The 23,229-nt window shown below is 40.1% G+C and overlaps 1 protein-coding gene across 1 annotated transcript in view; it reads right to left on the bottom strand.

Moving 5' to 3' along the window:
- Positions 1 to 23,229, bottom strand: part of mv (lysosomal-trafficking regulator mauve) — an 80,975-nt gene that overhangs the window by 40,458 nt on the left and 17,288 nt on the right. Inside the window, 11 exon segments of the mRNA XM_089732146.1 lie at positions 3,531 to 3,647; positions 4,237 to 4,443; positions 4,692 to 4,876; positions 6,469 to 6,589; positions 7,074 to 7,164; positions 7,947 to 8,075; positions 15,474 to 15,652; positions 18,031 to 20,330; positions 22,126 to 22,212; positions 22,527 to 22,560; positions 22,714 to 22,831. Of these exon segments, the coding sequence (XP_089588272.1) occupies positions 3,531 to 3,647; positions 4,237 to 4,443; positions 4,692 to 4,876; positions 6,469 to 6,589; positions 7,074 to 7,164; positions 7,947 to 8,075; positions 15,474 to 15,652; positions 18,031 to 20,330; positions 22,126 to 22,212; positions 22,527 to 22,560; positions 22,714 to 22,831 (3,568 nt within the window).

The following is a 23,229-nucleotide window of genomic DNA, read 5'->3' as shown; positions in this document are numbered from 1 at the left end:
AAGGTCGGATGATGTCTTGTTCTAACATCTTACGAATTTGAGAATCGACCTCCTCTTTGTGACATTCAGGAAAACGATATGACTTAACGTGGATAGGAGGTGCGTTGCCTGTATTTATGGTGTGCTCAATAGCACTTGTGAAAGTTAAAGGTTCACCTTCGATGTGAAAAATATCTGTATATTGTGAACAACACTCTAAAAGAACTTTACGTTCTTCATCATTTAAATGAGAACATCGGATAAGACTTAGAACTTTGTTAATACGATCAGATTTAGAAGTTACATTAGAATTAATATTAAAACAAGATCCGTAATCAAAACATTCGCGTTCGAGAGGCGTTAACGTTACGTGATAATCTTTCACTTCGATATCGCTCTCTGTAGTATTTAAAATAGAATTATTTATTTTATTATTTTGTTTAATCGTAACTATGCAATTAGCGACATAAACACCTTCACATAAGGTATGATCTAGAACAAGAGCTTCGTTATTACGATAAAGCTCGGGCACGTGATTTGACACTGTGCATTCAATGACGGCTTCGGAACGAGCCGGAATGATATAAGTTGGTTGAGTATAAATGATAGGAATAGAATGATTCATTACAGATAAGGATTTAGAAAAATAATTGATGTTCGATTTAAAATAATTGCAAAAATCGCTACCAATAATTCCATCGTAATTATTTAAATTAATATCGTCATTTGTAAGGTGAAATTTGTATTTAAAAGTTTCGTTATATAAATTAAATTCCATTTCGAAAGTACCTAATGTTTCAACAGGATTTTCTGAACTATTAATCCCTTTTAATTTCACGATTTCGTTCGAGAGATTCGGGACTTCTAATAAACTTGATCCTTTTATAATACTTATGGTGGATCCTGTGTCAATAAGGAAACATAGTTTTTCAGAGGCATGTTTAGAATTTAAGTAAATACGAGGTAAAGACACCTTTTTACTGTAATCGTTAATTTCGTACATAAGTTAGATTTAGGATTTGTAACTAAGTTAGAATTAGGTAAATTATTTTTTGAATCCGGAGTAAGGCCCTGATTTTTGTTATCATTCGATTGTCTTGATTGAGTCATGAATTTAGAATTAATAAAATTAGAATTGTATTGATTGGTTTTTTAATTTGAGTAAAATTTTTTGTTTGTTATTTTATCATTTAGTTCTTTATCATTAGTAGAACTCGTCAATTCTTTTGACTGAGTCGTGAATTTAGTAGAACTCAACTCTTTTGGTCGAGGTATAAACTTGGTAGAACTCAGTTTATTTGGCTGAGTCGGGAAGTTAGGAGAACTCAATTCTTTTATTTGAGTCGTGAATTTAGAAGAACTCAATTCTTTTGGTTGAGTCGTGAAGTTAGAAGAACTCAATTCCTTTGGTTGAGTCGTGAATTTAGAAAATTTAGTATAAGTCGTGTCTTTATGATTTTGATTAGATTTCGAAGGACACGGCAACGAAATCCGATTTAGTTTAAATTTTCTTGTTCACACGGTTGCGCAGGTGCAACATGAGACCTAATATACGAGTTATCGTTTTGCGCGGAATTTGCGTTTTCGCGGCGATTCTCGTTAAATTGACGCTTGCGACATTCCGTAATCGTGTGACCGGTTCTTTTACAATAATTACACGTTTTAATATAAGAATTATTTGAATTAGGTTTTTGATTTTTATTAAAATTATTTTGATGATGAATTTGGAAAACGTTTTTTGAAAAAGGTTTTTTATTTTTAAAACATTCTGAAGAAGTATGGCCCGCTTTGTTACAGACTGAACATTGTTTTTGGGATTTTGTGTTAATTTTGTATAAATTGAATATTTTTTCCTCATCAATGGCATATTGTATGGCGTCACTGAGGGTTGTTGGATTTTTACAACGAACTATATTAGATAGTGATGGATTTAATCCCAATAAAAATGTATTAAGGGCAAGATCCTCCATGACTGCGGTTCTGCCTAGAAGCTCCCTTTCGTCCTTACAACTATAATGAATGTTAGAATGAATACGCGTTAATATTTGTTCAATTCTTAAGGAAAATTTAGTAACATCCTCATTTAATAATTGTTTACAATGTTGCAAATCAGAAAGTAAATTAATGGAGTGTTTTTTCTCTCCAAAGGTTGACCTTAAAAAGTTTTTTAGTTCCGTCCACTTAGTAAACGTTTTTAGACTACATGCGACTTGGGCTTTTCCTTCTAATTGTGAGATAATAAATTTACATAAGACGGGTTGTTGATCCGAACTAGCTAAGGACATTGCATTGTCACAATTAGTTAAAAACGCGGGGAGTGATTCTCTGTCCCCATTATAAGTTTTGATGAATTTGGTTAAAAAGGATAAGGTAATTTTGTCCGTCATTTCGCCTTTCTTTGAAGATTCCGATTTGACTGACATTTAGGTTTGAATTATGATGTGCTGGATAAAATTGGAATACAAAAATAGCACTTGAAATACAGGTTAGAATTAAATATAAATTTAGAAAATTAAAATTAAGATTAAAGAACTTTGAAATTTTTCGGAGAATTTGAAGTGTAGAGCACTCACAGAAGCACGCCGTACCGCATTGCCTCGTCAGGAGCAGGATGCTGGTAGTTATGTTCTGGATGCTGATTGATGGTGGGTGAGTTAGAATTGGAGAAGCAGCTGGACTGTCGTCTCTGTGCGTCACGTCGCGGCTGGAGCGGGCTCACGCTTAACAGCGGAGGCTTACCGTCGTCCTCTTGAGTTGTGTTTAGACGCAGGCTTGTCCTTAGGGCAAGGCTTACTGTCGGTCGTTCTTGAAGTTGATGGCTCGGATTCGAGATACCAGAATCTTTGACGGTCTGTCTCAGATTTCTTCTCTGGTATCCCACTTCTGACACCAATTTGTTACACGGCCCTTCTCAAACTTCTTTTTTAAAAAACACAAAAACTTTTCACGACTAAACTGTCTTTATTAGATTTCACAATTTTACAACACTATTGTTGACTTCTCAAATTTACGTATGCTCGCGACGGCTTCCAGATTCTAACTTATGTATGCTCGCGACGGCTTCCAGATTCTAACTGGTTTTCAATACGATTTGATTTTACAAGAAAGCTAAAAATGATGACTCTAATGGAAAAACACAATGAGCTAGTAAACGAGCTGATTAGGGCAAAGCTGCTTTGTAGAGTAGTGTGTAACAGTACCACCAACTACCCATTTCTGTCGCGAATCAATTATACGTTTCGGCTTGAGGTGTGAGTCGGCTGTAGTACAAATACAACTAAGATTTCGACCTCATTACTGAAGATGGACGGCGGACACGTTCTGATCGACACTCAAGAGCCCCTTCACCCCGTCATACGTGAACCTCACACCAAAGGTCACAGATTGGAAATGGAACACGTATCACTATGTGTCAGCCTTATAGGTCTTTCGTCAGTAAGTTGAAATGTTCACGAGTGCTCACGGTTACAACTACGGATTTAGTTTTCAACGGGCGACAGTCGGATTCAGTTAGTGTGCAGAAAGCAAATAATAAGAGTAAGGGTATGGACCGGCTCTGAGGTGCGAGACGTGCAGGCTGTGGGCGCAGCTCTCCGCGAGCTGGCTCTGCGAGGTCGCGTCGTGCAGCACCAGCTGCTTCAGCTCCTGCGTCAGCGACTGCACGCCTTCTGTTAGTGTTTATTATTTATTATTTTGCTGGTGGTAGGACCTCTTGTGAGTTCGAGCGGGCAGGTACCACCGCCCTGCCTATTTCTGCCGTGAAGCAGTAATTCGTTTCGGTCTGAAGGGTAGGGCAGCCGATGTAACTTTACTGAGATCTTAGAACTTATATCTCAAGGTGGGTGGCGCATTTACGTTGTAGATGTCTATGGGCTCCAGTAACCACTGAACACCAGGAAGGCTGTGAAATCGTCCAACCACCTACGCACAAAAAAAAAAGCACACCCGACATCATACCCACCCACTCTATTGCGTTGGTCATACGGTATATTTCAATACGCGCGGGTACGTGGCATCCTGGCGATTTCTTCTTCAAAAGGTCCAGACTTGGGGCATTCACTCTAGTGTCTATGGGATCCAGTACCCGCTAATAAGAAGCATATTCAGTTTCCGTGACGACATCATCAACAGATATGGAATGTAGACGAATAGTTGATTAATTTCTCTTGTTGACACTATTTTTATTTTTCTCTCATAACTGACACGTTTTTTTCAAATTTCATTGTGATTCGTAAACGAAAATTATGTCCGACTGACCTTTATTGTTCATGTCAATTGGAAAAGTGAGTATGCAATCCGGCGTGTTGCAAGTTGCATTGTAAAATAGTTTCTGCAGCGTTGACAATAAGGGCGTCAACGGTGGCTTCTCTGCTGTGAACAATTTCAAGAAGGCAGCCAGCTCTGGGGCCGATATGCTTTGGGAAGCCAACGCGTAGATTAGTTCCAAGACACTGCGCTGCAATTCTGTAACAACGGGAAGGAAACAATGCTAAAACATGTTTGATATGAAGGAGAAAAGGTATGAATATTATATACCGGTGTAATGTTTTGTTTAAATAAAATAAAAAAATATATATTGCCCGAGCAGGCAGACGTGCATACGGCCCACCTGATGGTAAGTAGTTACCGTGGCTCATGGACGCCAGCAATGCCAGGGGCAGAGCCAAGTCGCTGCCTACCGCTCAGTGAGGCGTGTAGTGCTAGACGTGTACCTCGGTAGGGGTGGTGCGTGGTGAGCAGCGCGGCGTGCGCGGGCGCCAGCAGCCGCAGCAGCAGCGGGGGCGCGGGGCGCGGGCGGGGCGCGGCGCCGCACAGTCGCGCGCAGCACGCCCGGCACAGCGCCGCCCCCACGCGCTCCAGCCCCGCGCCCTCCTCCGGGCACTTCGAGCCCATCAACCTGGGGGCCGTCGCAATATAAAGCAGCAGAAGAACCAACATGAGTGTGCGCACAATGTAAAACTGGTATCAAGGATTCATATTAATCAATTTAGTTTTGTTGTGCTGTACTAATGGCTGTCTTGTTCTTATTAATTAATTGAACAATCAGAAGGTATATTTTTCGGGAAAAAAATGATGGTGAGCACTCATGCTGACTAATACTGACCGCACACTAGACCAGTGGACAAGGTCCTTCTACCTGATGTTAAGTTATTACCAAAAAGACTTATTCACGAGAGAAATACGAAGGTTGCTGCCACAGGAAAGCTAGCAGCTACCTGCTAGTAGAGACCCATACCCATGAGTCAAATGTGCCGATGTGTATAGTAATCGGCAAACTTCGTGAGCAAATGACCTTGACTGCGCAGAACCGAATTTTAGATCACTTTGGTGGTGAGGGTGAGGCGCGACGGCAGGGGAAATCGTATCGAGCGCGTTATTGGTAGATCAGTCGAACCTTGCGTCCCGCACCGCGCCCTCATTCCGCTTGCTCCCAAAAGTACGCTTGCGTACAGTGGAAAGTCTATCGTTATTAATCGTTAAGTTATTTGTTATAATTGCTTGTGGACTTTGTTGCCATTGCTATTTGTTGAGTGTTTGTTGATTTTTTATAAAACATACACTATGCCGTGACAAACTGGTGTAGTACTTAAAAGAAAGGGTAGAAAATTTGTGTACGACGTATATTGCTTCTTTATAAAACATGGGAAGAATGATATGGAAAAATTAAAACAGACTTCGGAAGCAACAAAAACATCAGTGAGTACTGTTAGGTGCATTATTAACGAAGCTAAAGGCTCTGGCTTGCTCGCCGTGTTTCGGACTCCGGGTAAGAAAAGATCAGGGAAGAAGAAAGTTACCGGAATGGATAGTTTCGTTCAATCTGTAATAAAAAGATGTAATCATAATAACTACATAACAAGCAGCGAAACTCCATACCGTAGAAAGGCTTCGAAAAATTTAAAGAAGATATAAATTTTAATGGCTCGGAATTAAGCTTACGACGGATTATGAAAGAGCTAGGCTTCAGATGGAAAAAAAGAACAGAAAATAATCGGAAGCTGGTAAATGAAAAAAGTAACATTCGATTACTACGAATCGAATATCTTCAAAAAATAATTAATTATAGACAAAAAAGAAGACCGAATCGACCGAGTTGTAAACTACGCCGATGAGCCCTATGTCGACTCATCACGATGATAGCGACTCGGGTGATGAAAACAGTGATGATGATGATGGTCAAGATTATGATAACGAAAAAAAAATTACAAATACCAGCTTCGCTTCAACTGAACCAAGACCTGGCAACAGCTCTAGTTTTGACTTAATAGAAGGAATATCTATTTTACCCCAAGATTAAATTATTACAATTATTAACCTATATGTTTTGTTGATGTTCTAATAAATATATAAATAAATACATATGTTGATTTTAATAATTTAATAGCATTATGACGCAGAGTAATGTTTTTGCACGTGAGTGTACCATGCGCAAACTTACCCCCACTACGTCGACAAATGCTCAAGAAGTTTGCCGGTTATTATACTCACTTATCAATGAGCTGTGTGAGTATGTCGACCACAATGATGCACAGCTCAGGGTGCGCCATGTCGCCGTTCTTGGTGTACTCGGCGCACTCGAGGGGCGCGGCGTCCGGCAGAGACTGCAGGCCTGCAACAGACAGTGCCGGGTGTCACACCAGAACCGACCACCGACAATGGCTTCCTTGGCGCTTACAAAAGGTGGGTTCATTATATTAGATACTAGCGACCCGCCCTCGCTCCGATTCGGAAACTGTAATTTATTATTGATTTCTCCACTATTTAATGGATGTTATTATACATATAAACCTTCCTCTTCAATCACTCTATCTATTAAAAAAAACCGCATCAAAATCGGTGGCGTAGTTTTAAAGACATAAGCATACATAGGGACAGACAGATATAGGGACAGAGAAAGCGACTTTTTTTATACTATGTAGTTAAGTAACGCAAGGACTAGCTTTGAACGTATCGAAAACCATTATTAGCTTAACATTTAATAAGTTACAAAAAATCCGCGACAGATATAACATATTTTTACTGCACACAGAAGACTGTCGCTTCAAGTTTATATTTCTCAACAATAGTGTTTTAATCATATTCGTATGACTTACCAGGGTTCGCTGTGAGAGCCGACATCGTGGGAGAGAGCCTTCGACTCTTGAATGTCTCGATTATATCAAGTTTACCTAACTCTACGTCCGCCTGTCAAAATAAAATTGAACAAAATCAACACTGGGTAGCGAATCGCAGTGTCATCTAAACTGCTTTATCAGTTCCATTCACTTTATAAACTGTAAAAACACAACGAACGGAAACTATGAGAAAATAACGATCAAAATATAATGAATTTGCAACATTTTTTTAAGCATCTTAATTTAAAAATGATACTACACTGCATGAGTCACGTGAGAAACATTTTAATAATTACAAATGTAATAGCTTAAAGTCGAGGTCGTCGCTAGGTACGACGTAATTATCCTAATTTAATAATGTGGGTGGATTTTTTAAGACTTGCTAATGGGAAAACGATGTTGTATATTTGTGAGCACCTGCAACCGCACGTGTTCTTACCGCACTGGCGATTTCTGCCGCAATACTATGACCAGATTCAGCTACGGCTTACGCTGCGACCCCACACCAACACTTGGAACTACAGCCATTAAAAGGGTAGGAACAAGTGCCTAATAGGTTTTTTTTTATTGCTTAGATGGGTGGACGAGCTCACAGCCCACCTGGTGTTAAGTGATTACTGGAGCCCATAGACATCTATAACATAAATGCGCCACCCAACTTGAGATATAACTTCTAAGGTCTCAAGTGTAGTTACAACGGCTGCCCCGCCCTTCAAACCGAAACGCATTACTGCTTCACGGCAGAAATAGGCAGGGTGGTGGTACCTACCCGTGCGGACTCAAAAGAGGTCCTACCACCAGTAGCCCTGTTTATTCGGAATGACGGATTGTATTTATGTAGTGTAGACTGACCTCGTATCCGTCATCAGGCCGGGCAGGGTTGGGGTCGCTGTGCTCGCTAGCGTACGGGCCACACGTGCTCTCGTCGCTGGACGAACACTCCGGCGTGCTGCTGCCGGACTCGCACGCTAGGGGTGGAACCTGGTAATAATCTAACTATTAACATGTTGTCGAGGGCGAGCTCACTCAGCCTCCACGAGTTTACTAACACCTGCCCTAGCAAGAGCAGTGCTTCGCTTAATGAACCACCGGCGTGGAATCGCGACCCACTGAGAAGATCTGAGGAGAAACTCGGCGGGTTATCCTTCGTAGCTGTAGTCGTTGGTGAATACAATATGTTAGATGCATAATCAGTTCAAACACAGTTACGTACCTACTTGTTCAAGATCTATAGAACAGTTAGAAGACCGTGAAGGCTTCTCTCGGAAAAAGACAGAATATATATAACTTCATTTCTAGGTACTAAATCTATTTTATTTTTTTGTATATTTAATCTTCGTTAGATTGTGTGAAACTTCATACAATTGCTCATGACACTCCGGAGAGGGTTTATGTCATAGTACCAACAAAATACGACAAGTTGTGCTGACGTGGTGGTGAACAGTATTTTTAATGAATATCTTATTTTTTTTATAATAAGGGCTCCGTGCTCTTACACTTATCTACATAGAGTAGCCAACCCAGTTACAGTTCAACGTTTCTCGCCGATCTTCTCAGTGAGTCGCGATTCCGATTCCCTTGCTAGGGCTAATGTTGGTAAATTTTCTAAGGTTGAGCCCACGAGCTCACCTATACATCCAGTGAAGCTAGGATAACCTCTGGACGTTATCCTAACGTAGGTACAATATCCTCGCACAAATATTCGCGTTAATCGAACAGTCTATTTCGAGTCTTCATGTTTTTATTCTACGTTTAGCATAACTATACGTATATAGTTCGATGTTTTTATTTAACACATATCCGTGTTCAGTTTTGCATATTATGCATTAATATTTAACTGTTTCCTGACATTTAAATGTTGTTTTCTAATGAAACTTTATTACTCGTTCGTCCATTTTTGTTCAAACGAAGACCGACGGTCTAATCTTATTAACTATTACTAATTATCGGGCGTCCGCGACTCTAAGATATGATTAAAAGTACACGTTCCGCTTAATTATGAATAATATATGGCGAGTTTAGTAAAACGCAAGATAAAGCCGCGTGGTTATTTTTAGTATCTCCTTCTGCGGTTGATCAGTAGACGCAAGGCCCCAGTTTCCTTAACCTAGTCAACTTCGGAATTGACAAGCTCGTCTTATTGTTTTCTACCTAACTTCAACTCATCTACCTAATTTTTAACATGAATGCTGACGATGGTCTGACATGTCATGATCTCCACCGACTAGGAGCATCGTCTTAATAATAGAGGAGAATGCGTCTGCCTCAACCCGTGCGCGCCCGCATTGATCCCGATGCTGATATATGCATTAATTCTTAAATGTTTTAGATCTGTACATTTTACACCATGTCTTCATTCGTCGTGAAAGTAAGCAATTTATACGTGTCAGGCATATACAGACTGAGAAAAATTGATACCCGTCTCCGGGATTTGCCGATCGGCAATGTCACAGCCCTCGATACAAGTACACCGAACGAGATATCCATTAGACTAGGACAATAATTATAAAATAGCTCGTAACGTTTAGCATTGGCAGCGGAGAGGCAGCGAAGTGCACTGCACAACGACTGGCCGCCTATCAAACAGTAAGGCACGATTGCTTTGCAACAAAAAGGGGCAAGATGGTGGTACTGTGTGCTCCGGTAACCTCTTAACACCAAAGGGGTGTGAACTGTCCTTAATTATGTAACGCAATCATTTCATAGGTAAAATATTTGAACAATAATATACCTATTTGATTTCAAAAAATGAAGAGAGTACCTAATTAATTCGTCTCTAGATTTTAAATTCACACTAATAAACCTGTATTATTGTAATATAACGCGAACAAAGAAACAAGACAAGCGCGACGTGACTACCTGCAAATGGATCGGAAAAAAATTGCATAATCAGATTTATTTTGATCTACATATTTTGAGGGCACCCTTGCATTCCCTTCTACAGCTTTTACTGTTTAAAGGTAAGTTTATTGATACACTAATTGTTGTAATGCATACGTTTGATAGTAGGTCAGTGGAGGCCCAATTTTTTTTTTTTATTTTTTTTTGCTTAGATGGGTGGACGAGCTCACAGCCCACCTGGTGCTAAGTGGTTACTTTAGCCCATAGACATCTACAGCGTAAATGCCAACATCCACCTTGAGATATAAGTTCTAAGATCTCAGTATTGTTACAACGGCTGCCCCACCCTTCAAACCGAAACGCATTACTGCTTCACGGCAGAAATAAGCAGAAGATGTTATGAAAAATTTACATAAACTCAAGTTATACACACATATATATTTTGATTCTCCAATTTATTACACATTTATCAATATCATTAAATTGAAAACGACTTTATACTGAAGATGAGGATAAAAATACTTTTACGCTGCTGTCAATGATCTACAATATTATAATTATTTGAAAATAGCGAAGATTCAAATTTCGAGAGTTCACATATTAAAACGCAAAGCCGTAAATGTTATTTATTCTAAAATTTGCTAATTTTATATAGTAATAGATTAAGTCAGTGCTTTTAGTCATTTTCTATCACTAGAAGACTTAAAAACACGGAACAGATAAATCTTTAAAACTGCATAATCAGTATTAAAATAATATGATTAAGAATACAAAACATTGGAACTAAAGTAAAGTCACTATGTACATGCTCACCTCAAACGTCATGTAGCGTGATGAGACGCTAGCACAACAGCCGGCCTTAGCTTCAAGGCAAAAACTAAATTTTCACTTTCACTATACTTTAATTTTGAAGAAATAAATAAAAATAGCCCTTATTACATAAAATTTAGAAGTTAATTTCTTTCGTTACATACAAGCTTAGCTAAATAGTTGTTATTAAACAATGACACGACCGCGGGGCGCCGCGAGTTCCGTTTTCTGAGACAGTCGGCTGGTTCTTTGGTAAGAATGAATCTATAACTAGCAATAAGGTTCCGTCTAGTTCATGGATACTAATTGATATTTTTTGTATAGAATTGAAAATCATTTAGAAAACTTCGATTTTAAGACCTACCTATTGCAGAACCCGACTGTACGCATACGTTACCCATGTGAGCTGACACTGTCACACTTCTTATTTAGTAGTCGGTTTTCTAGTCTAGTATTTTTTTATCTAGTCTAGCATTTTCTTCTTATTTTCTATTTTATTATCTATCTATCTATTATTATCTAGTATTTTCTTATTTCTTTTCTAGTTCTTCTAGTCTAGTATTTTATTACATTCTTAACGATGTGTTTTATAAGTGGTTGATAAATAAAAATTCGCAACTACAAATATTGAACTAACGCAGAACTCTAATTAGCCAAATCCATTACAGAACGGAACGAAGCCAAAAACCGGTCCTCCTAGATCGACCATACGTCAGCGAACAAGCCAAACCCAAAAACTACGTTTATTTACATAAGTCGATTTAGAAACACTTTTTTATTGATTCTAAATCCCACACATTACCCAAATTAAAAGTACCTATGTGGTTTAATTTTTGCAAAAGTTACAATTAACGGGGTTGTGGTAAATTGTTTTGCTGTATCGATAGTTGTGTTGTTATTGTTAGATGAAGGCCGAATCGCCAGCCTACTAAAGTGATAATAAGGAAATTAGAGTTGTAATGGTCGCTGTTGTCGTAGGTAAGGTATTCACTGAAACATAGAGGTTAGGTCTCATCAATGACGTATGAACACGCGCCCGTGTTACCCCGGAGATAAATAAAATGCTGTTTTGGTATCGAGACAAAGAAAGCAACTGTTTCCTGATATGATGTCTATACTTTTAATGTACGAATACTTGGTACAAAAATAGACTGGCGAAGCAGGTGCGATGGCGGCTCGCATTTAAAAAAAAATAGCTCTTTGAAGATTCCACAAAACGTTCAATTGCTGCTCATGAATTTAATATTTTAGTCAAGCAACGTTTGGACTATAAGAAATATTATCTTTAAATTAATACGTGAAGCAAACACTTTGTACCCCTTTTTACGAAAATTGCGCGGACGGAGGAGTATGAAATTTGCCACACTTATAGAGAATAGAGAGGAGTGCAGAATGTTGATATTTTTTTTAATTCTGTATAATAAATACATTAAATCAATAAATAAAACCATTACACACACTATAATGTATTTGACATACACACATGCATGCATACCTACTATTTGCTTATTGTCAAACTTTTCTTATTGCTTATAGTTTGTGTTCAATTTGAGAATAGATTAAATATTGTTTGTCTTTATTCATATTTGTCTCTAAAGTATAGTCTTGGCGAAATCTGTGATTATAGAAGTATAATAGTCTTTGAAAATAGAATGATAATAGTGTACAACCTTATAATCTCAATTAATTATAGTCGAATTTCGACTATCAGGGGATCACTAGTAAAATTAAATGTATCCACTAAGTTAAGGCACTTCGTGGGAACGAGGCGCTGGCTCTCAGCTTTTGCTCTTTGCTTATATTGTTGTAGTTTCCTAAGGTTACTTTACTATACGACCCTCAAAACGGTGTACAACATTTGTGTTGAAATCTGTAAATATCGGTCTTACCCTAATGTAATTTTATTATATTCTAAGGTCGTTTTTTACTTGGATTGTATTTGTTTTTACGAGTTACTTTTTATTCATTTAAATGGTGTCCTTTAACTTCAACCGTAATAATACTGTCGTAAATTGTATAAGAGACGGCAAATCAAAGTGGTGTATTTAAGTCATGCCTTAAACTAATGAATGTCTATTAATATAAAACCGTGTTAAACATTCACATCAAGCATGGTACTTACATAATTTATATAAGCAATAACATTTTAGTGTTGCGCAACTTTTATATCGGACCCATCATGATACAAGAATTCAAATTGAAGGACACGTTCATTGTGCCTTAGTAATAAGAGCTTTAGTTTATTCCGAGGTTTGCGGGAGTCGTAAACGCGATCCAAAACACTTTTCCGGTATCAGTTCGCATTCATTTTAATAATATTTACATGATGACGCGATCACGATTGCTTAGATGGGTGGACGAGCTCACAGCCCACGTGGTGTTAAGTAGTTACTGGAGCCCATGGACATCTACAACGTAAATGCGCCACCCACCTTGAGATATAAGTTCTAAGATCTCAGTATAGTTACAACGGCTGCCCCACCCTTCAAACCGAAACGCATTACTTCTTCACGGCAGAAATAGGCAGGGCGGTGGTACCTACCCGCGCGGACTCACAAGAGGTCCTACCACCAGTATTTTATAAAACTATAGTACTATAATATTAGGAACTACGCAAAAACGGAAATCACAAGATTGGATCGACTTTTTTAAACCATATTAACGATATCGCAGGAATATTTTCACGTACGGTAGCGGATTAAATAGTGGATCGCGATTCGTGCGGGTTCGGTTCGTCTAAGTAGAACTCACTCAAGTGGAATGTGAACTATTTGATTTATTTATTTATGTACACACAAAAGAGAAGACATAGTAAAGAGTAATAGGAAAATTATGTACAAAGGCACTGCTTATTTCTTTAAGAAATCTCTTCCAGCAGACCCGTGAGAGGATTATGAGAATAATAATTAAAAGTGATGAGTGTGTGTAGAACAGCTAAAATAACAAATACAACATGAGAATTATAGTAATGCACATACACATAGTAAATATTGTTAAACTTGAATACAAAATATTATAAGTAACACAGTATATACGAAGAGTATAGAACCATGATCATTCGGTTGATGAGAGATAGAATTGTTTGACCTTGTATTTAAAAACAGAAACAGACTTGCAAACTCGGATGTCAGCCGGCAACGAATGACGATGATATAATTGATGATATCGACTACATTATAATAACACATAAATGTGTTCGGAACGGGTCCCGTCCCCAGGTTAGAGCCCCCTGAGCTCATTTACTCGTTCGGTGAATCTAGTATGACCCCTCGAGGTCACTAGCCTAGGTAGGGAAAAAAAACCTGTCTCGACACAGTAGGTACTACACGTTTTCTATCAACAACATGGGGGTATTTTAATACTCAGTTGGTCTTGGTTTATTTAAAAGAAGCTAGAAACCTGCACACTGTGCGTTTAGTAATGAATTATTTAAGTTAGTAACATTAAAAAGAGTATTGCAGCTAGACCCACGGAGCGAGCCCGTAGACAATAGCATCGTCAATAATAATAATAATAAATAAACACTAATCATTTGGGAATTGTTTTAAACTTTTACCTACGGCTATTTATTGTAAGTTAATAAGAGCATTATTTAATGGGTTCTTACTTTATATCTAGAGCTCAATTCAAGTAGGGCCAGTTTGTCGGAGTCTGAATTATACCATCGATGCATTGAAGACAGAAATCGAAGTAACCAGTTAGGTAGTAAAGTATTTCTTGAAGCTTTTAAGTATTCTATTCAATCACCGGTGGCCTGTAAGCTATTTTAGCGGTAGGCAAATGTTTTAACGTGTAGGGACCACAAATGTCCCCATAGCAACTAACAATTATATGTATGTGTTAGCGGTAATTATATTGCAATGATGCTACGCCAGTCTCGGGATTGTCGGGCTGTCGATAGCACGTTAGGTTATAATCCCAATATACGTTAGTCACTTAACTGAACACGTGTCTTATTAATCCTTGCCCGGTATAGAGACTCAACAAACGAAATTCCGCTGATCCAATAAAGGATGGAATATAAAATTACCGCCCCTTTTTAGTCAATAGAGGTCAACGACAAAAACAAAGAACACAACCAAATGCCGTCCAAGGGCAGAGCCGTTTGTGTGCGTGGGAGAGAGAGAGAGAGAGCGAGATAGAGAGAGAACGTCTTCCTTTGCGAAATGCATCAAGCACGTGACCACGCGACACCAAACGTAAGAGCGGAAGATTCGACGATCTGCGTCGAGACAGGTTTCGCGATGGCAAATTATAATATTTTGATATGAAATATTTCGCGGTACACGTGCACCCAGTTACAACATACACGTGCTACCTACATTCGACCTTTTTTTTTAAGACTGAGGTATTGTGTAGACGTGTGTCCAGATTAGTGTAAGATTACTGGTGGTAGGACCTCTTGTGGGTTCGCGCGGGTAGGTACCACCACTCTGCCTATTTCTGCCGTGAAGCAGTAATGCGTTTCGGTTTGAAGGGTGGGGCAGCCGTTGTAACTATAGTTGATACCTTAGAACTTATATCTCATTTACGTTGTGGATGTCTACGGGCTCCAGTAACCACTTAACACCGGGTGGGCTGTGAGCTCGTCCACCCATCTAAGCAATAAAAGAAAAAAAAAGAATCAACAAACAATATTTGATAATTTAGGAAACAATATTGTGAAGTATTCGACAAACATGAGTAGATCTACTAACTTACGTACGTCGAAGTTCGATAAGTTCTTACTTTAGCATGAGCAAGTTTTGGCATGACGTGATGCATGCTAGGTTCAGCCGTAGCCACGCGGATGAGGGCCTCACCGAGCGCTCGCAGGCCTCCGCCCCCCTCCAGCACGGCTGCAGGAGGAACCAGCACGCTGCGAACGATGCTACAACTGAGTTCTTTGGATTTCCCTGCGGTCACATCTGCATTAGAAAAAAAATCGCTTTTAAATTAAACATTTAGGTTTTTTCTGACGAAATCACTCAGCTCTCGAAAAACTTATGATATTTTCTATAAGAAGTTGCATTTCTTCGAATTTAGTCCAGAAATATAAAATATTTTATTAAAAGCTACATATTAATATGCTAATTCATTTCGGTTGGCGAATGTTTGCTATCTTCATGAAATATTGAAATACCGCTCAACATTTAATAAAAAGAAAGTGTGGATAAAACATAAACTTAGTAATGTTGTTTCTGACTGTGTATCACAGCAAAGTACAATATTAACATTGACTCTCGTATAATCACTAAACAATTGAAAGGGATACAGAGGTATACAAGGGACAAGGGATACAGGGTACAGAGGTACCTACTCGTAATTTCATATAATCTATAGTCATATAGTTCTTAATACTGATTGATTTGCATTGTTCCTTACTCAATAACCCCCTATAACGTATCGTTATTTGACTTATCAGCTTGTGGTTTCACGGGATAACCTAAATATCTAAGCTTTTGTACCGTTCGTAATTAAATCATGTGTGATACAGTACGATACCGCAAAAGGGTGCAATAGGGTTGCCACATAATAATTTAGGCAGCTCCCTACGTAGATTTGAACTAGGAGAATGTTTGCTAGATTGTTAGGGTTTTCTAATAATCACAATACGTTGTGCGTACTGTGTGTCTCAAGATTCATAATATATATTATATGCATAATGTAAAATTATCAATAAATATATATCCATTACTTTTTTATTTATTAGTTATGTATTGTGATTATGTATTAACATAATCAAAGGTTGAATCCTTAATAGTGACAAATCGAATGAAGAATTAATAAATAATAGTTTAAAAAAAACAAATAAATACGCTTTTATAGAAAATCCAACAAAAAAATAGAAAATAAATTTATTGTAAAAAAATCGTAAGCGGTAACAATAGTTATAAATATTTTACTGTCGGATATCAGTAGAAGGATTATCATTTTGATAATATAGGTATTAAAAAGCAACCCACACTTTTTTTTATAATAAATTAATTTTCTATTTTTAGTTGGATTTTCTATAAACGCGTATTTTTTTGTTAATTTAAACTATAATTTGTTTTTCATTTGTTAATTTAAGTAGCATTATGTACTATAAAATATTCAGGCAAATACAAGAGTTTCCAATTTTCTAAGTGAAAAAAACAAGGCACTCAAATGAATTTGTTTCGACTGCCGAAAGTAAATAACCAGTCGACTGTATAAAATATAGAATTGTTGTCAGTCCTTGATAAATATGCCAAATTTCGAATTGATCTGACGTTTTGAAGGGGGTCAAAATCATGTTTAAAAGATTCCATCTCATACTAACATACGTATGAAGCTAATAAAAGCGCATTAAAACGAGAAAAGCACATCCACCGGGAATTACTAAAACACATAGTTACGTACTCATTTGGAGAAACCTGTTTGGTGCATGACGTTTATTCTGGTGCTAATGGACTGTAATTGATAATCTCATTATATTACAGCTAGACATTTTAATTAGAACTAATCTGATTTGCGACAACCCTGAATCGAGCAAGTCCGTGAATCGCCACCTATACGGTTTCTGATCTTGTACTTGAAATCTCAAATTTCTTATGACTCATTACTGATGCGGACACGTGCTCGGCTGTGTTCAACGTGAGTTCGATCTGCTATTCCAATATGAGGGCAGCACGCACACATTTACTAAGTTATATAACTAACCATTTTGATGTGTTTCTATACAATTTCTAATTTATTCACTACGGAATATATTAAGCATTTATTATATATTTCGGAATGCAAAAGTAACTAAAAACTATGCGAGAGCCGCAATCCATTTTAGGGCACGATGTCGAAGGTCTATTTCGCCTGTTTCTGCCGTGGTGAACCAGTAATGCGTTTCGGTTTGAAGGGTGGGGCAGCCGTTGTAACTATACCTGAGACCTTAGAACTTATATCTCAAGGTGGGTGGCGCATTTACGTTGCAGATGTCTATGAGCTCCAGTGATCACTTTACACCAAGTTGGCTGTGAGCTCGACCACCCCTCTAGGCAATAAAAAAAAGATCTCAGTTGTCTGTCGAGGCAATCCTCCGACGAGGGCACGTGAAGGCCGCAACTGTACACAAGACAGTAGGAACTTGTGGATATTACTTTTATTACATCCCGGATAATATGAAAAGAATTCAGCCTCGCGTGACGCACCACTCAATACCAGCACACTCGGGGTTTTGCTGTTAGTCCGCGACCACTAGTGGCTGTCCGCTAAATGTTATGGAATTTATACTGACTGACTACATACAAACTATTCACAATTACTACGATTATTGAACGAGCGCACTCACCCGAGACAGCAAACTGCACAGTCAGTACAGCCTCCATGATCTTGATCAACGTCCTCATCTCAGTGACAGCGTAGTCCTTGTTGCAGAGTTGATGCAGCAGCACCTTCAGCAGCCCGTAGCTGTCCAGGAACACCGGCTCGCTGACCACGTACTCCCGGAACATTGGACTGTACAAGCACAAGCTGGCGCACGTCTTCCAGAATGTCACCGCGTTGTTGAGGACATCGTCGTCTGGCATCTGGCTCGGGCCGTCCTTGTAGTCGCTCAGAGTAGTTCTGGGGCACGGCGACCTCCGGCTCGGCACCACGCGGAGCGCCTCTCTCTCGTCACTGACGTCGCATAGCTCCTCAAACTTACCAATCGGAATGTTTGGTTTGTACACATTAAAACACTTCTCCGTTATCTCCGCTAAGGACTTGAACAACATCTGAACTGAGGACAAAGTACTCATCTCTCGAAAGTAAGTCGACCCGCAATCGTCTCTCATTAGTTTGAAGATTTCCACGATGATCGTGATCTCGAGTATGGCGCAGCACTGGCGCGCGAACTGGGGCAGAGACACCAGCTCCAGCACGTAGCTCAGCCCCCCCTTCTGGATGAACTGCTCCGCGAACGACACGGTGTTCAACAGGCTCGCGAATATGTTCAAACACGAGAGGGTGAGGAAATGCGCGGCCTCCTCGAGCCGCATGATGTATCTGTGCTTGGACACGATGAAGGTCGGGTATATGACGCTGAAGAGCAGCTCGGCCTTCATCTCGGGGCGGCAGCGCGGCGTGACGCGCAGCAGGTGGCCCACGGTGGCGTGCAGCACGCTGTTGTGGTTGTCCAGCTGCAGCAGCGAGTTGTAGTGTATCAGGAACGACCACACGCTCTTCCGCTCGACGGTCGCCGTCAGCGGGCAGTACTTGTTGTTCGGGTCCCTTCTCTCGCCCTTCGGCTCACATATGGAACACGGGAGCTGATCGGTGATCTTGGGGTACAGGATGCTGGCTCCCAAGTCTCCGTACACAGTGTGCTCGAGGAGTTGCAGGCACAGTGTAGCGACGCCGTTGTGGGTCAGCATCAGACGAACTATGCTCTCCATGAGGAACCCTGGCGAGAAGCAGCAACACACTCCGGAGCTCAACATGACTCGTAATATTTTGTTCCGTAACGAAGATTTAGCTGTGATTTCTTCGTCCGTCAGCAGAGACGTGAGCGTGCCGTACAGCACCGAGACGCAGCAGGCCGAGGACAGGGGCAGGTCGCTGCCGGCCTCCCCCAGGATGTCGTGGTGGTGGTGCATGCCGGCCGCCACGCGCTGCCGACACGCCTTGTGCCGCGCCCTCGAACAGGCACCAGAGTGCAGCACCTCACTCCTCACCCTCTTCATACCGCTAATGAGCTTCCCGATAGATTCTATTAACTTCTTTACCAATATTATAGTTTCCCCCTCTTCCGTCTCAGGTATCCTAATGATCAGCTCCATGCATTCCTTCAACAGTCCCCCTTTGAGGCACTCTCCGTACAGCTTGAACTGTTCCGTGAACTCCCTGAGCTTGCTGGCAGACCGGCACTGCATCAGCAGACAGTGGAAGAACGCAGTAACAGAGTAAGCTATGCCGAACACGAACTTCAATAAATTATCTGATTCAGTCTTATCGATATCTTTGGCACGGTTCTTGTTGCATTTAGAGATGACGTCTTCTAAGATTCGCAGCAGCATCGGCATGGTTCCGTTGTTGATCAATTTGGTGCAGAGGTCGGCGTGCACGAGCACCTTGTCCAGGGACACGATGAGCAGCTCGGTGAGCGCGAGCTTGGTGTGCGCGAGGCGGGTGTCGTGGGGGCGCGCGTGCACGGGCGGCGAGCTGAACTGCAGCGAGCACATGTTCCGCAGCGAGAAGCTGATGCACTGCACCGATATCTGCGAGCCCTCGGCCCCGGACAGGCTGCTCTCGGCCTTGCACAGCTCCTGCAGCAGGTCTATAATGGTCAACGTGAACTCGAACGTCGTCATTTCCGAGTTGATAATTTCCTTGTGTTTCTCGTTGATGTAGTCGTCCGCCTTGGGCTTGGCTTTCCGCGGCGAGTGGTAAGGGTCGCTGAAGAAGGACTCGCCGTAGTCATTGGAAGACCTCACGGTAGAGTTGAAGTACCCGAAGTCATCACTCGGGCCGCAGACTTTGATGGCTAGAGAGCGATTAAGGACCTGCAGGTCCTCGTTGTCTGGAGATTCAGAGGAGATTTCTGAACTCTTAGCTGCCTTACGTTTTCTCTCTAATGAATCGAGTTTAGCTTGATGCGTATGTCTAGACCTGCGCGAAAAAACATATTCACAATATAAAATAATGTTTATTTATTTTATTTATTTATTTATACTTTATGCACAAAACAAAACTTGTACACAGGCGGACTTAATGCCATGGGCATTCTCTTCCAGTCGACCATAGGGTGGTGCAGAGATAATGCATGGTAGGTGCATTGACAAAAGAATAACAAACACAACAACAAAACAAAAAAAAAAAGAACAAACTCAAAACAAAAATCTTCCTTAAAATAACATCTCAGTATTATAGAATACACATACTACAATTCAATATACCTATAAATAAAATAGTAAAATACATACATACACATAATTACACACAATAATATACATGTAAAGTAATAATATATATAAATACACATGAAAATACACAATTTAGTATTATAGTTAAGAATGGCTAAAAGTAAATATATATAATATAATAATAATAATTGAAAAATGAAATAAACTAGTTTGGAGATGATTCTTCCAGTTTTTTGTGGATGTGTTCGCGAACTTTGAGTTTAAAAGTAAAGCGATTGCTAATCATCCTGATTTCTTTGGGAAGCGAATTCCATAATATTAATGTTAACTTTTGAATTTAAGTAGACCGGGTACTTCCGGGTCTACCTCCTACCTACCCACTGGAATTGGCGCGGTTGAGAGAGAGTCACTGGGTTCATCCATCACACTGATTTTTTTATTTTATATTTTATCTTTACTTTGCGATTTTTATGTTGCTTTTTTGCAAAAAATAATATCATACCAATTTAAGTATTTTTACATAATTTGTTTTAATAAATATTTATAATATGTACTTGATATTTACTGAATTTTATGTATATTTTGTTTGTTAAATATTGATGAGAAGTTGATGACAAACTTAAAGTTTTTAAATTAATAAGTATTTTGTATCAATTAGAAAAAAAATAAAGATGGGAGTATACAGCCAGCGTGAGATAGCCACAATCAGCTTATTACTCAATAGCGCTTTGTAACTAGATAATGTTCACAACATCATCATTATTTAAATTTAGTAATTAGGTTTAGATAACAAGTATAATGTTCACTGTGTTCAATAACAGATTTTTTTTTAATTCTTGCTTTTTATTGTTTAGTGGACGAGCTCACGGCCCACCTGGTGTTAATTGGTTACCGGAGCCCATAGATATCTACAACATAAATGCCTATAAATACCTATCTTGAGACATGAGTTGTAAAGTAGTATATAAGCATAATACAATAAAGCAGTCTCTTTAATTAACCATCCTCTATCTTGAACGATAGCTCTGACGTTTCTTTTTAACAAGCGTGTTACTCTACTCCGCTTCATAGCTTGACATTAAAGTAATTTGGTCATGGGGGTCTGAGGTATCAGTTCGTTTTGAAAAACGGGTATATTACCCTCCCTTCTAGTCTACCTGGACGCAGTTATAGTAAGCACCTGTTATAAAACAGTAATAGAAGTGGGAATAAATAAATAAATAAATAAAAACCACAAGTGTTCTTGACATCAGAGCTCAGGGTCATTTAGATCTGTCTGTTTGTTCGTTTGAGCATTACGAGCACTAACCGATTTTTTGTTATAGCGCTTATAGGCAGACGAGCATACAGCCCACCTGATGGTGAGTGGTTACCGTCGCCCATGGACGTCAGCAATGCCAGGGGCAGGGCCAAGCCGCTGCCTATCGTTAAACCGTTTAGTCTCGGGCGGCGGTGACGAGAGCCGAGGGCGCCACATCTCTTCCATTAGTCGACACTTGAAATTACATATCGATGCTATTTTCTAAAGGTAAATGAATTACCTAACTACGAAGGAACCTTTCTCAGACGACGCGGCTGAATTCGTCTTGGAGTTCGGAGATCCGGTCGACTTCTGTTTCGACCATATTCTGTAACGAAACTTCAAATGTACTAACGAATAGTCTTCTCTCTTCTACACTACTTACTATGAGAGAGATGGAAACTGACAAGGTTCAAAACGTTTTTACGGGCAGACGAGACGGACCAAAGAGAGCTGGTAGCTGAGCAGTAAAGTTTGTGTTCTCTCCCTGTTGAGGTCCCTGTGATCGTAGGTGCTTATTTAATTCTCATCATCATCAGCCTACCCACTGCTGGACATCGGCCTCTCCAATAGCTCACGACTAAGCACGATCCTCGCTTGTCTCATTCAACTCTTCATTAAATACAAACGGCCGGTGCGTACTTGTCGGAGAAGAGCTGATGTATGGGTGTCCGCGCGGCGGGCGGGGCGGGCGGGGCGGGCGCGGCGGGCGGGGCGGGCGGGGCGGGCGCGGCGGGCGGGGCGGGCGGGGCGGGGGCGGCGGGCGGGGAGGGCGGGGCGGGCGGGGCGGGCGCGTCGGGCGGGGCGGGCGGGGCGGGTGCGGCGGGCGGGGAGGGCGGGGCGGGCGGGGCGGGCGGCGCGCGGCTGCCGGCGGCTCCGTCGGCGCCACTCAGCTCCCCGTACAGCCAGATCAGGACCGAGCTCAGCTGTCGGCAGCAGGACAGGCCCTGGGAACAGAAGATCAACATTTTTATCGATTTTATGCGTACACACATTTTCAACAAGATCTAATAAAATATACGATTACTAATATATACTAATAATATATAAATCTACAGAGATTTTTACGGATGTTCCGTTATAACTACTGAACCATGCATCCGATTGACTTGAAACTTGGTATCCAGGTAGAAAATACATACAATAATGGATAGACTAATTAATATTTATATGAATGTCGGACTCTCTAATAATAATGACAATAAATAATAATGTTAATTTTCAATGCCCAGCGAAGCGGGCGAGTACGGCTAGCTATTCATAAATAAATAAAACTGTTAGAAAACGTTGTGTAAAATATTTCAAAGCACTAACTGAGAATGAACCGTTTAATTAAAACGACAAG

The sequence above is a fragment of the Bombyx mandarina genome, chromosome 12, assembly GCF_030267445.1.
Source record: "Bombyx mandarina strain Sakado chromosome 12, ASM3026744v2".
NCBI classification, from domain to species: Eukaryota; Metazoa; Arthropoda; class Insecta; order Lepidoptera; family Bombycidae; genus Bombyx; species Bombyx mandarina.
The sequence above is the reverse complement of the archived record's forward strand: the minus strand, read 5'-3'. Positions and strand labels throughout refer to the sequence as shown.